This window comes from Acipenser ruthenus, chromosome 5, assembly GCF_902713425.1.
Source record: "Acipenser ruthenus chromosome 5, fAciRut3.2 maternal haplotype, whole genome shotgun sequence".
NCBI classification, from domain to species: domain Eukaryota; kingdom Metazoa; phylum Chordata; class Actinopteri; order Acipenseriformes; family Acipenseridae; genus Acipenser; species Acipenser ruthenus.
The window spans coordinates 49,604,034-49,616,515 of NC_081193.1; the positions used below are offsets into that span (position 1 = coordinate 49,604,034).

A 12,482-nucleotide genomic window follows, 5' to 3' on the forward strand; every position below is an offset into this window, starting at 1 on the left:
AATAGTTTTTGAGTTACTGTTGCATACAAGGATGTTTAAAACCAGAACAGTTTTTTTTTTTTTTTTTTTTTTTAATAATAACAACAACAACAACAACAGAAATGCAACAATCCTCTGGATTTCAGTTTCATTTTCTTTTAGCGTTTCTACTTTGTTAGTCACATTCTTTTTTATATTTTGCTGTTTTTAACTACATGTTCATACTTTGTTACACCATCGTGAAATTTAAGATTTAAATAGCTGAAATCGTGAAATTTAAGATTTTTAAAATATTACGACCACGGAATTTACGAAAATGTAGCCTGGATTTGGTAGGGCCCTATTCATGAGAAAAAAGGCAAGCACATCATTCTGAAATGCCTCGCTAAACCAATACACAACTTCCTGAAAATGTTGTGTAGTGATTTTTATATAGATTGTATATACAGTGCTCCCTCACTATATTTAGAAAACAAAAACAAAAGTAACATTCCCACTTGTGGATCATTTTAATTAGCAGTTTTTAAACTATAAATAGCTTGGCTAAACGGCGGTCGGGAGCTCAGTTCGAAGCAACAGACAAGCAAACCAAGTGCAAGAAGAAGAGCGGGCTGGGAGAGGGGAAGAGGGAATAGGCTTGCATCAGGTTCGACTGCTGGAGCGGGGCTGAAGTGAAGTTGAATCGTCTCGTCTCCCGGAGAAAGCTGCAGCTTCTCTTGCAGCAAAAAAGCAAATACTTTAGGAAAGATAACCATGTAATAGGCCTAATATTTATTTAGTTACAAAATAAATGCTGAATAAGATGTCTGTTATAAAGTGCCAGCGCAGCTTTTCTTCAGTTCAGATATTGTATCAAAAGGGAGAGACAGAAACGGAAGTTAGACTGAGAAGTTGTTTACAGTTTGAACAACACCGGTACTGTATTTACTGTAGAAATATTGCATGAATCACTAGTATAGGGAATTGGGGGACCTGCTGTAGGAACATTATAGCCGAGGCGCGTTATAACCGAGAGCCTTATAGCGAGGGAGCACTGTATTATATATTTTTTGTTAGAACCTTCTGTAATGTAATAAACGGGAACCAAAATGGTGAGTTCTCATCCCCTTCGCTTTACAACGCCATTTGTTTTATTTGAAGTGTTTAAAGTTAAATTTCAGTTTTCGTTTGCTTGTTCAGATGTAGAAGGCACAATTAAACTTTATGTTATTACTTTATGAAAACGTGTCGATGGCCACTGTTTACTGTGAAGAAACTGCAAATCCAAGGAATAAAAAAATAAATAAAATGCAGTGTCAACGTTATGTACTATTTATTTCGGGAATTAACAAAACAGTGTTTAACTTGAACTGCTATTTGGCGTCCTTTTGTTTTGTAGTTAATATAGACACACACACACACACACACACACACACACACATATATATACAGTCAGCACTCACATATCCAACCCTATAAAATTTTGACTTCAGTGACAGTTAAAAGCCAGTGACGCATATCTGATTTTATCATTTTGGCCAGTTCCAACTAGGGTTGCCAACCGTTCAGGTTTTGCCTGGATTGTTCTCTTTTTGAGGCAGCTGTCCTGGGAAATCTTTAAGACTTCCGGGGACATTAAATGTCATCAAAGTATATGATTTATTTATTTTTTTATTTTTTTGTACGAAATGACTCTGGTGTCCCGGTTTTTTGTAAATCAGAGGTGGGAACCCTAGTTCCAACCCTTGTCCGTTTTTCACGGAACACAAAAATGATACAATGTCAAAAATACATAGCTGAAAGGACTGTGTTTTAAAATAAGTAGGCTTCCATTTAGATGTACTGTACTGTATTTTCAACAGAAGTAGTATTTTAATTTAGAACAATATGATTCTGAAGATATCACTTGTCAAAAGAGACGACTTGACATGTGGACTGTAATACAGTACATACTTTTAAATCCGGTACGTATTGTAGCAGTATGTAAAATTCCCCATTAACAACCAAACAGCAAAATGCAATCAAAATGTTACCCATGCACAGAACTGTGTAAAATGTAAAAAGCAATGCAATTTAGCAAAAGATTTAAAAAAACAACAGGTTTCCAGAATTAAAACAGTATCCAACGTCAGTATGCAAAATTGCAGAATATAGTGCGATAGGGCCCTAATGTCACAGTTCACTTGCAAATGAAAATGCATAAAAAACAACTAAAGATCACAGATTTAAATATATATATATATATATATATATATATATATATATATATACATATATATATATATATATATACATATACATATATATATATATAAATATATATATATATATATATATATATATATATATATATATATATATATATATATATATATATATATATATATCACAGTATCTAAAACTGTTTAAGTGAAACTGGAGGAAGCGCTGTGTAACTGCACAATGCGCATGCAACAAAGAAAAAAAAACGACGGATAATCAAATAAATGGTAACATTGAAGAGATGGGCTTTGTATCAGAAAACTGGTGACGGAGTCGGAAATTGCGTGTGACGGGTAAGTGCATTAATCTGTTTATAATATATATATATATATATATATATATGGGAATTGATTTGTTTCTTAACACAAGGACGGTAAAACATGACTGACGTGTATCTGACTGTCGTATAGCCGAGTGCTGACTATATAAATTCATAGCCACAGGTGTAATTAAATGTTTGTTACAGTTTAATTTGTGTGACCAGTGGTTTTAATAATGTACTGTGTGAACCGTTTTGATTTGTTTGTGAATTTTGCAACCAGTAAACGGCTTAGCCGTCCGGTTTTATAGTTTAGGGTTTTTTTTCTTTAAAAAGTTTAGTTTGTGCTCCAGGTGGGAGTTGGTTTTTGTTTTGTCTTTTATTTCTATAATTAATAAAATCGCACAGAAGTGCTTAAAACACCTCAACCTTGTGTCTAGATCTTCTGCAAAAGGGCTATCTAACTTTTCAACATGTGAAATCTTTCACAATATATATACAAATAATGATAACACACACATAATTATCATATTACAAATGACAAAACCAGTAATGGGTAGTAAAGGCAGGGGAAGAAGGATGAAAGTGAGATTTTGAATTTAATGTCCAGCTAAAGTATAACAGCATGACTGATGTTGCCAATTTGTTTCAATGTGACATGGAACAGTGAACTAGCAATATGCCCCTTCCTTTTGTAATATTCATGGCATGTGGAATAGAAGGTCTTTGCAAAACTCAGGAGAGTGGATCCCAAGATACAACCTTCAAAAACTTAGCTAATCAGCTATCAGTAATCAGCTATCAAAGTCCCATGAATACAGTCGCAGTTTAAAAGTAACTGAATCGTTTATGATTTTCAAGAATTTTATGTAAATGTAGTATATTAATAAAATGTCTACACCTTAAACCTGAGGGACAATAACACCAATTGACAGGAGAGCCATGTTTGGCTGGTAAATGTCTGAAGTGTTTCCCAGTGTTTGTGTGTTTATTGTAACCTTGAGGTTCTGCTGTATTGTAAAATTGTGAATGCTACTTAAGCAGTGCTGATACATCCACAACAACTTCAAAAACGTATTTAGCAAAAAAGCAACAAACCAATTGAACTGTGTTAAAAGTTGCAGTAAAATCCCACAGGATAGGAAGCAAAAACATTCCATAGTTTTGGTGCATTTTCACCTTTATCCTGTTAACCCTAAATCTCTTTCCGGAAAATCTATTTTTTTTCTTATTAAATCTTATCTATACTGCAATCTACAGAACATAATGTTAGAAAAAAAGCTTACTTTAAAACAGTAATTTGACATATTTCTGGAATTTTGCTACATATTTAAGTACCTTAATAAACATTCACAGCATTTTCACATTCATACTAACCCTATCGTTACCTAAATCTCATTCCAGAAAATCACAATACATTAAATACAGTGAAATACAGGGCATAGTACATTAAATACAAACAGTAAAGAACAATGCAAATACATTAAATACAGGCATAATAAAATAGATACAAGGCTAGGATGTGAATTCTAAACATTACTGATGCGTGAGTCAAACAGAATTGTACGAATAAGATGGAGTGAAAAACCTGAAATAGAAATTTAGACAACAGCTAATAACAGATATCAGACTAAAGAGCACTGAAAGCAAGAGAGAACAAGTGGGTCTTGATTTGAAGCGAGCAACTGTGGGAGCTACATGCACTAACCCTTTGCAGTCCATTTATTAAGTGCGCATCAGGTCCAATTTATTTTCACACGCGCAGTTAATTTTAGACGTGCTGTTTAAAAGTATTTTTTTTTCACAATCAAACAGGTTTAAAAGGCCCTGCATATCAACAAAGCACTCACTAGGCATCTCCAGCCCCGCCCCACCCTTTCGTTCGCTATCGCTTTCACATATGCTAAGAAATAAATAATAATAATAATAATAATAGTTGTGCATACCGATCAATCATCTCCTGATCACTTGTTTTATCACCAAATTCCTCAATAATGCAATCCAAGTCATTATTCTATTGCTATAACATCTCAAAAAAGCTCTGCAAATGTCCATGATAGTCTCTGTGCGCTGATACAGTAACAGCCAGCTTGTTTCCTTATGACTGCCCATATGGGATGCCAGGGCCAAGTATGACTATTCATGAGATACGCCTTTTTTTTTTAAAAATCGGCTTGTCTCGGCTCCTGTCGCTCCCACTCGGCCATTGAATGGTTTTCTCTGCTTTTTCCGGAGAAAAAACGACTAGAAACCCGTTTTTTTGTGTTTTTTTGATGATGTCGGACAGGGTCCGACAATGGACTGGATAGGAATAATTGCAATGTCGGACCAGGTCCGACAATGGACCGCAAAGGGCTAAAGCTGGGAGTTCCAGAGAGTCGGGGCCATGAAGCTAAAACAGCGCTCTCCAAGTGTGGTGCACTTTTGCTAGGGTACAACAAGCAAGCCAGAGTCAGATGACCTCATCTTGCTAGCAGGGACATAGCGGGTCAGCAGGCTGGAGAGATATTCTGGACCTGTGTGATGAAGGGCCTTGTAGGCAAGCAGGAGAATTTTGAAAGTAATCCTGAACTTTACATGTAGCCAGTGCAGATGGGCAAGACAGGATGTAATGTGATCATGTTTTTTACATCTGGTAAGGATCTTAGCAGCGGCATTTTGAACCAGCTGCAACCTGTTTATGGTGCGTGACGGAAGACCACCAAAATGTACAAATGTAATGTTTCTTTGCTGTAATTTTTTAATTTTTATCATTTCTAAAATTATGGTTTATCCAAGAGTTGACATATTACACTGCCGTTTAAAGATTACATTTTATAGTAAAATCTCAATTACATTTTTTTTGTTTTAATGATCAAAGTATTATGAAGTAGTAAAGCAGATATTCCAACTTTCAGTCAACCCAGTAACAAGGAGGGCAGGCTGTTCATTTTTACATCTAGAGCCAATTAAACCAGGAAAGATTGGACAACAAGTTCCTCTTCTGTCATGAACACAAATGTGTGATCTACACATATGCTATGCAAGGGGTTTTCAATTTATTTTTGAAACTGTACCCCTTCTGTCGGGAGGTTTCAGCTAAAGTATCCTTCACAATGTTTGCTCCCTGAATGGTTCCACAGTTGCAATAAAAGGCAGAATAGGCAGAATAATCTGACTAACATATTTCTGTTTTCCCCGTTTATTTAATACATAATTTTTCACAACAGTCTGGGACTGACAAACTGCTGGTTTAAGACAGAATACCAAACAGTAAGTTTCATTCTTAAAAGTTAATTACACATAATTAAAATAAAGTATTTAGTTATCTCTTTGGAAACACAGTATTTGCTTTCTATTCGGCAAATTCATTATAAATATAAAATAGTACTGTAAATGTTTATCACATTACCATTTACTTCCCACCTCAGAATACTTGTGTGCCATTTAAAATGTTTACAGTATCAAAAACATTAACCAAGCTATAACTATAATAACTAACAATGATAACGTTAGGTTATTATCATAACCCTGGTTCCCCAAAATATAAATGTATCCATTACACAATGGGTTAACGTATTATACCCGATTCAACTGAACACTTCTACCAAAGCTGCGTCTTACGCCCACGACATCATCACGCGCCCACAGGAGACAAAACTGTGTGCAGGACGGCACTCAGTGCCATACATTTTCTTCAGCCTACTGCATAGAATGTATGCAGCGACCAAAGAATTGTAATGGATACATTTCTATTTCAGGGAACTAGGGTTGTGATAATAACCTAACATTCCCTTTCAAGCACGAAATGTATTCCATTACGCAATGGGTAAGTATACCCAAGCTGTCGCAAGGACGACTTGCAGAACAGCCAATCTGGCGAGACCCATGGCCTGCCACAGTTATAAGGCACGGTAACGCCACAGAATGCAGGAATACCTATGCATGTGCTTCTGAGTCTGGCTGATACGCTGCTGTGAGCACCGTGGTTCCAAAGGCAGGGTTCTGAGGATCCAGGACATTAAGCCTGTAAAACCTTGTGAAAGTGTGGGGCGTGGCCCACACTGCTGCATCGCAAATGTCAGAGACCATGCACCATGAAACAACGCCCAAGAGGTAGCAAGACCCCTGGTGGAATGACCTGTGACCTTCGCTGGGGGGGGGCTCGGATTGACGTCAACTTTTTGTCCTGTCAACGTAATATGCTAGTGCACTAATCAGACAAAGCATATGGAGCCGACGTTCCTCGTCTGACTGGAATGGTGGAGGATGAAAGGCACTTACACGTCTAGCACAGGTGATGGCAAGTAAAAACGCTCTGTAGAATGCATAGGTTCAGAGGGTGGTTTCGTGAGTGCACGCAGCACTACATTTAACCGCCACTGAGAAACTCTGTCCTTCAAAGGAGGCCGAAGCCTCCGAGCCTCTTTCAGAAACAGGCTAGCCAGAAAATGAGCGCCTGGGGAGTCAGTTTTAACATGGCAAGCCGATATGGCTGCCAAGTAAACCTTCAGTCGAGGGGGACTTGTCCTCATCAAAGAGGTCAAAAACTGCAGAATAACTGGCATGGGGCAAGTCGTGGGATCAACCTGACGTGCCAAACACCAAGTTTGGAACATGCCCCACTTGTATCTATACTGAGAGCACGTTGAAGCAGCTCTCGCAGTCTGGAGAGTCAATATGACTCTCTCCGACAAGCCTAACTGGCTGAGCCGTTCAGGGGCCAGACCCAGAGCTGTAGGCTCGAAGGGTTGGGGTGCCACAACGTCCCCTGTGCCTGGCTGAGCAGGTCACGGCGCGTGGGCAATTGCCAAGGCTGGTGGCGCAACAGCTACACTAGCGCGGAGAACCAAATTCTCCTGGGCCAGTATGGGGCCAGTTAAAGCACCCTGGCTCATTCCTGCTTGATTTTTTCCAGGCACGTCAGAAGCAAAGCTACCGGTGGAAAGGCATAAAGGACAGTTCTCGGCCACTTGTGTGCATGGGCGTCGACTCCCAGCAGACCCCCGTTCCCCAGAATGGAGAACCAGAGGGGACAATGAGCGGATTCCGCCGTGTGGTATGGTACACTGAGGCATGGTACGGTACAGTGCACGGAGGCACGGTACGGTACAGTACAGTGCATGGTGTGGTACACTACAGCGCATGGTGCGGTACGGTGCACGGAGGTTGGCAGTACTGGCAGTGCCTAAGCAAACCGCGCGTGACCAAGGCAGCAACACAGGGATGGTACTGGCAGGGCCTAAGCAAACTGCATATGACCAATAGCTGCCTGCTATTGTTGCATGGGCAGGAGAGCAAAGCGCTCTAACTGTTGGGCTACAGCCCGCGAGTTAGTCTGTGCAGCCCGAGGGCTAAACACAGTGCCTGTCCAGGAGCGCTGGCTTGCAATCGAGTCTGAGCCCAGACTGCTGCGTCTGCTTAAGCAGTGAGCCGCACGCACAGCACCTGGAAGAAAAAACAAGAGAGACACAATATATAACAGTTCCAACCCCAAAAGGTATTTAAACATACACCACCCACTCAATATATCACGGATGTCAGGGTCCAACATAAATCCACTATAAAATCGAGGGCCGCGATATAGCGAGACACCCATAGAAAAACAAATAGGCTAACAAATACTGTGCAACCACCCCCTTGTTTTATCGAGTCAGGGTCCAGTATAAATCCTTTACGCAACACACTTTTTCTGATTTTTCGTATAAAAAGCAGCAGACTGTTTTAATTCATACTGCAGAGGGTAATTGCTTCTCATCAACTTCAGTCTCCAATTAATTTCATGAGTCTTCCACTCCTATCTCAAATGCACAAACCCGCTGCATTGAAAGAATCCATTCCCAACAACAACATAGGAGGCTTGTTGCTAGGGAGCTGACGTCACTGCCTTGTGGCTTTTGCTAGTGCTTTGCTGCCACATGCGAACACCTCATTGGCTAAAATAAAAACCGCTTCAGCAAGAAGATATTTAATTTGTTTTGTGTTATTGTGCAATACGTGTGTATATAATAACAGTACGAAATTAATGCTTTGTTTTTAATTGTTTTGTATATTGTTGTTTGTGATGTGCAGTACGAAATAAAACGAACAGTAATTCTAAGTTCATATTGCAGCTAAGGCATATGCAGTTAGACAGTAAACGTGGGCAGCCAACTCCAGGACCACGATATATCCAAATCCGCTGTATAGCGAGGGATGATATAACGAGAGGTGGGTTTAGTTTAAATTCACAAAACACTTATGAAAAACAAGACTAATAAAACTCCAACCGCAGTTAAGGTAGAAAGAGAGAATAAATAATATTAATAATACTGTGTCACCGGTCTGCGGAGTGCAGGAGCAGGCAAGCCCACCGCTGCTGCTGGCCAGAGGGCCGCGAGAAACAGACTCACAGTAGAACACAAATAAATTATTTGAACAGATTTTTGCTTCAGCGGTTTATCCCAAGGGGAAAAAAACAAGCAGAAATAAAATAAGACAAGCTTATCTGACAACTTCTGGTCGAAGATAGCGAATTTTCACTCTTTTGAATGCTGAATCACTCTGTGCACAGCTGAAAAGGCTGAAATAGAAAATGGCACTGAGCGCCGTCCTGCACGCAGTTTTCTCTCCTATGGGGGCAGAAACAGGCGTGCTGACGTCACAGGTGTAAGACGCAACTTTGGTAGAAGTGTTCAGTTGAATCGGGTATAATAGGTTAACCCATTGTGTAATGGATTACATTTCGTACTTGAAAGGGAAACTTTTTTTTTTATTAAAGCCAGTATACAAATTATCCAAAGCGACTCAGTAGAACTTTCTGTCACCTTGCACGTTCTGTAGACTTGTGTTTTACATTTCAAAACATCAAAAACATATTCAACAAGCCGCTTTTGCTGTTACTAAAATGCAGCCGCGGTAATAAATAAAACAAAAAGAAACGTTAAGTATTATTGTGATTACTATTTATGTTTGCCGGAGTATTTATACTTCTAAAAAACGCAGAAACATTCTGCTTCAGTGATATGACAAGTTGAAAACAGCAAAGAGCGCTCTCCATAGGCACACTCGCCAGACGCCTGCTTCACCTATATCAGTGGAAATTCACTCAAGTGAAATCGAGCATGTGTACAGGTGGAAAATGTGGACGTGATAGTGTTTTTCATCTGCGGTTCACTTTGAGATGCTAAACAAAGATTACATCATTATATACAGTGGTTTAGAGAATATATAATATCATTAATAAAATAATTCAAGATTATTTTATTTTACTTCATTTTTATTTGTGCATTTCTGAGTGGTCCTGTGTAACCCCAATGCCCCTTGAAGTACCCCCGGTTGAAAACCCCTGTGCTAAACAAAAGATCAAAACACTTCTAAAATACATTTCCTCTTGACATGGAGGCTTAATGTCTGATTAAATAATATTTTTATTACCAATTAATGTGGCTGTGTTCAAAGGTTCATTTGCTTGCAAGAAATTCAAAGGTAGTTCTCACAAAGATTTGTCAGGCGGCAATTCACACGTTGTCAGATGTTTTTTTTTTTATGTTAACAGAAATTGTTTGACAATGTGTGAATACTATAAATCAAACATTAAATGTCATTCAATTGCAAAATTCAATCTTTTGATTTGTATAATGCCTATTACTTAAACAAAAGTTGTTGTATTAAAGTCCACTACCGAATTGTTATAAGTAGCCCCTCTTTATGGCACTGCTGCCACCGTGCAATGGAGGAGGGTATTATGTCAACACTAATACTTTTAACTTAGAAAACTGAGCACTGAGTAGGCACTGCGCTTTTAAATAAAATAAATAAACCAGAGTTGAAAGGTCACAATACAGAGGCAGGCACCTCTACAGTGTCCAAGAAATGGGTTCCAGAAAGATAGAAGACAGAAAACACAAAAAACAGAAACCTCTCATTTATCTAATTTGGAAGTAATATGTTTACCCAGTCTGAAGTATTTATTTGAGCTATGTTTTTTTTTGGAGAAAATATGGATTTATTTTCAACAGACTAGAGTGGGACCAGGGGAATAAATGTTATACAGATACATTGGGGTACCCTGCAAAATAAGTAATACAATGTAAGTATTCATTGATCATTATGTTACAAAGGTACAAAGGTTGCACCCTACTTTTTGGGCTCAAAAATAAATTACCAAGAACTGTATATGAAGATCCCAACCGAGGATTACAGTAACATTACAATCTGTGTTTGGGTGATATATCGCAATTTAGAACTTGTATGAACTGGAAAGCATTTTTGAGACACTGTTTTCTTTTTTATTTTATAGCAATAACAAGACACGTTATAAGAAATGTTATTTATTTGATTTATTCAGCCGATAATCATGATTATCGTGATAATTTAAAGCCAATAATTGCTAACTAAAAATTGCATTACACTACTGTATATGCATGAGTATCACAAGCAGCATCAATTACATGTACATAAACGTAAAACATAATTACTATATACTGTATTTATCTACATGTGAATGTTTTTATTCCATTTATATGGATTACCGGCAACAAGATTTTCAATCAAATATAAACTAGTAGCTATGGTGACGGTCAACAGTAAATTAGTACTATCGAAGGTTTGAACTTTCATTCAGTAATGTGTTCTGATCCATCGAAGGTCAAAATGTGCCCTTCGTTGCAGCCCTACCAATTATCAATAATGGGACAGTAAAATAAACGGCTATTTAAACATATTCAATAAACCCTTTTCATATTAGATCGGGTATTATTCACCAATATGGTTTTAAACATACCAAAAGTGGTTAATGTTTACTAAATGCTTGTCCTTAATCTGTTACCTTGAATTATGGTATAAAAAGTCTAGGGTGCCAATACTTTTGTCTGCGACTGTATTCTGATATGTCAATACCAAATCTTTTTCTCGATAAAGGTACTGATAGCTACAGTGTATCACATTTTAATATATGGGAATGAAGAATATCTTTATTAGATACAGTGGTTCTTACCTGACTATGATCCTTCCTTGCCCCGGGGCTGAACCAGCGGCTGCAGGATAAAGAGAGGAATTAACATTACTACACTTAATAGCACACACTTGTCACATGATTTCGCAGTATGTGAATTTTGGTTATTTACTATCCAGTAGAAAAACACAGCCTGAGGCTATGCTTTCATTTAATGAGCCTTTTTTATGGACCGCTGAGAAACACTTATGACAACATGCTCTGATATGAAATGCAAACAAGTACCCTGCTTTGAAAATGTCCACAACTTAAGCATGCTCAGCCAAAACTGTTTAAATCATGGCAAATTAACAAGATTGAGATTAATTGAGAAATTAAGCCAGTATCTCACATTTCTCCCCTTAAATTATTAATAAATAATAGCCTAGACAAAGTTCTCTTTCTTAAGGGGGTTGCTGTCCGTTATAATGGGAATGCAATGGGAAAAGTATTTGATAAAAAGATGCTATGGCCACACAACTTTGCTATATTATGCTATAGTGCATTTGCACACTGGACCAATCTGTTATGTCTTTTATATGTCCTTATTATTAATAACATTTGTTAAAAAAAACAAAAAAAACAAAACATAATTCTAAAAGTAGAGTGTATTATTCCATGGGAAAGCAGGTCATTTAGTTTTGGAGCGATCAGTTCTCGGAAGCAGGGGATCCTGTTTTTTGGAAGTCTTGTTCAGTCATTGACTTATTTACTATCTTTTGCCAAACCACTTGACCTCCTAAAAGTTTGTTTCTGACTACTCCGGCAAGGTGTAGCTATCAGGAACCAATGTTTGGGGCATAGTACAAAAAAAAAAAAAAAAAAATTGTTGCCTGAAAACATTTGTCAATAAATGATTAATTGCACATTATTCTTACATTTTTATTTTAAAACATGGATTTGTTTTTGTCAGAAAACACGGTAAAAGACAAATTAATTGTTACCAAGCTTCCGCTAAAACAAGGGGACACTTGATTTGCTAGCACACTCAAGTGTTAAGTACTCTGAAGGTCAAGTGCAGTCACAAGACGGTTTGTGATTTTAATAAAG

At 37.9% G+C, this 12,482-nt stretch overlaps 1 protein-coding gene across 3 annotated transcripts in view; it reads right to left on the bottom strand.

The window, feature by feature from the left end:
* The window catches only part of gpatch2 (G patch domain containing 2), a 105,871-nt gene that overhangs the window by 19,075 nt on the left and 74,314 nt on the right, over positions 1-12,482 (bottom strand). For all 3 annotated transcript variants that reach the window (XM_059024307.1, XM_059024305.1, XM_059024306.1), the window contains one exon: positions 11,436-11,475. In XM_059024307.1, coding sequence (XP_058880290.1) covers positions 11,436-11,475 — 40 coding nt within the window. The remainder of the gene's footprint in view (positions 1-11,435; positions 11,476-12,482) is intronic.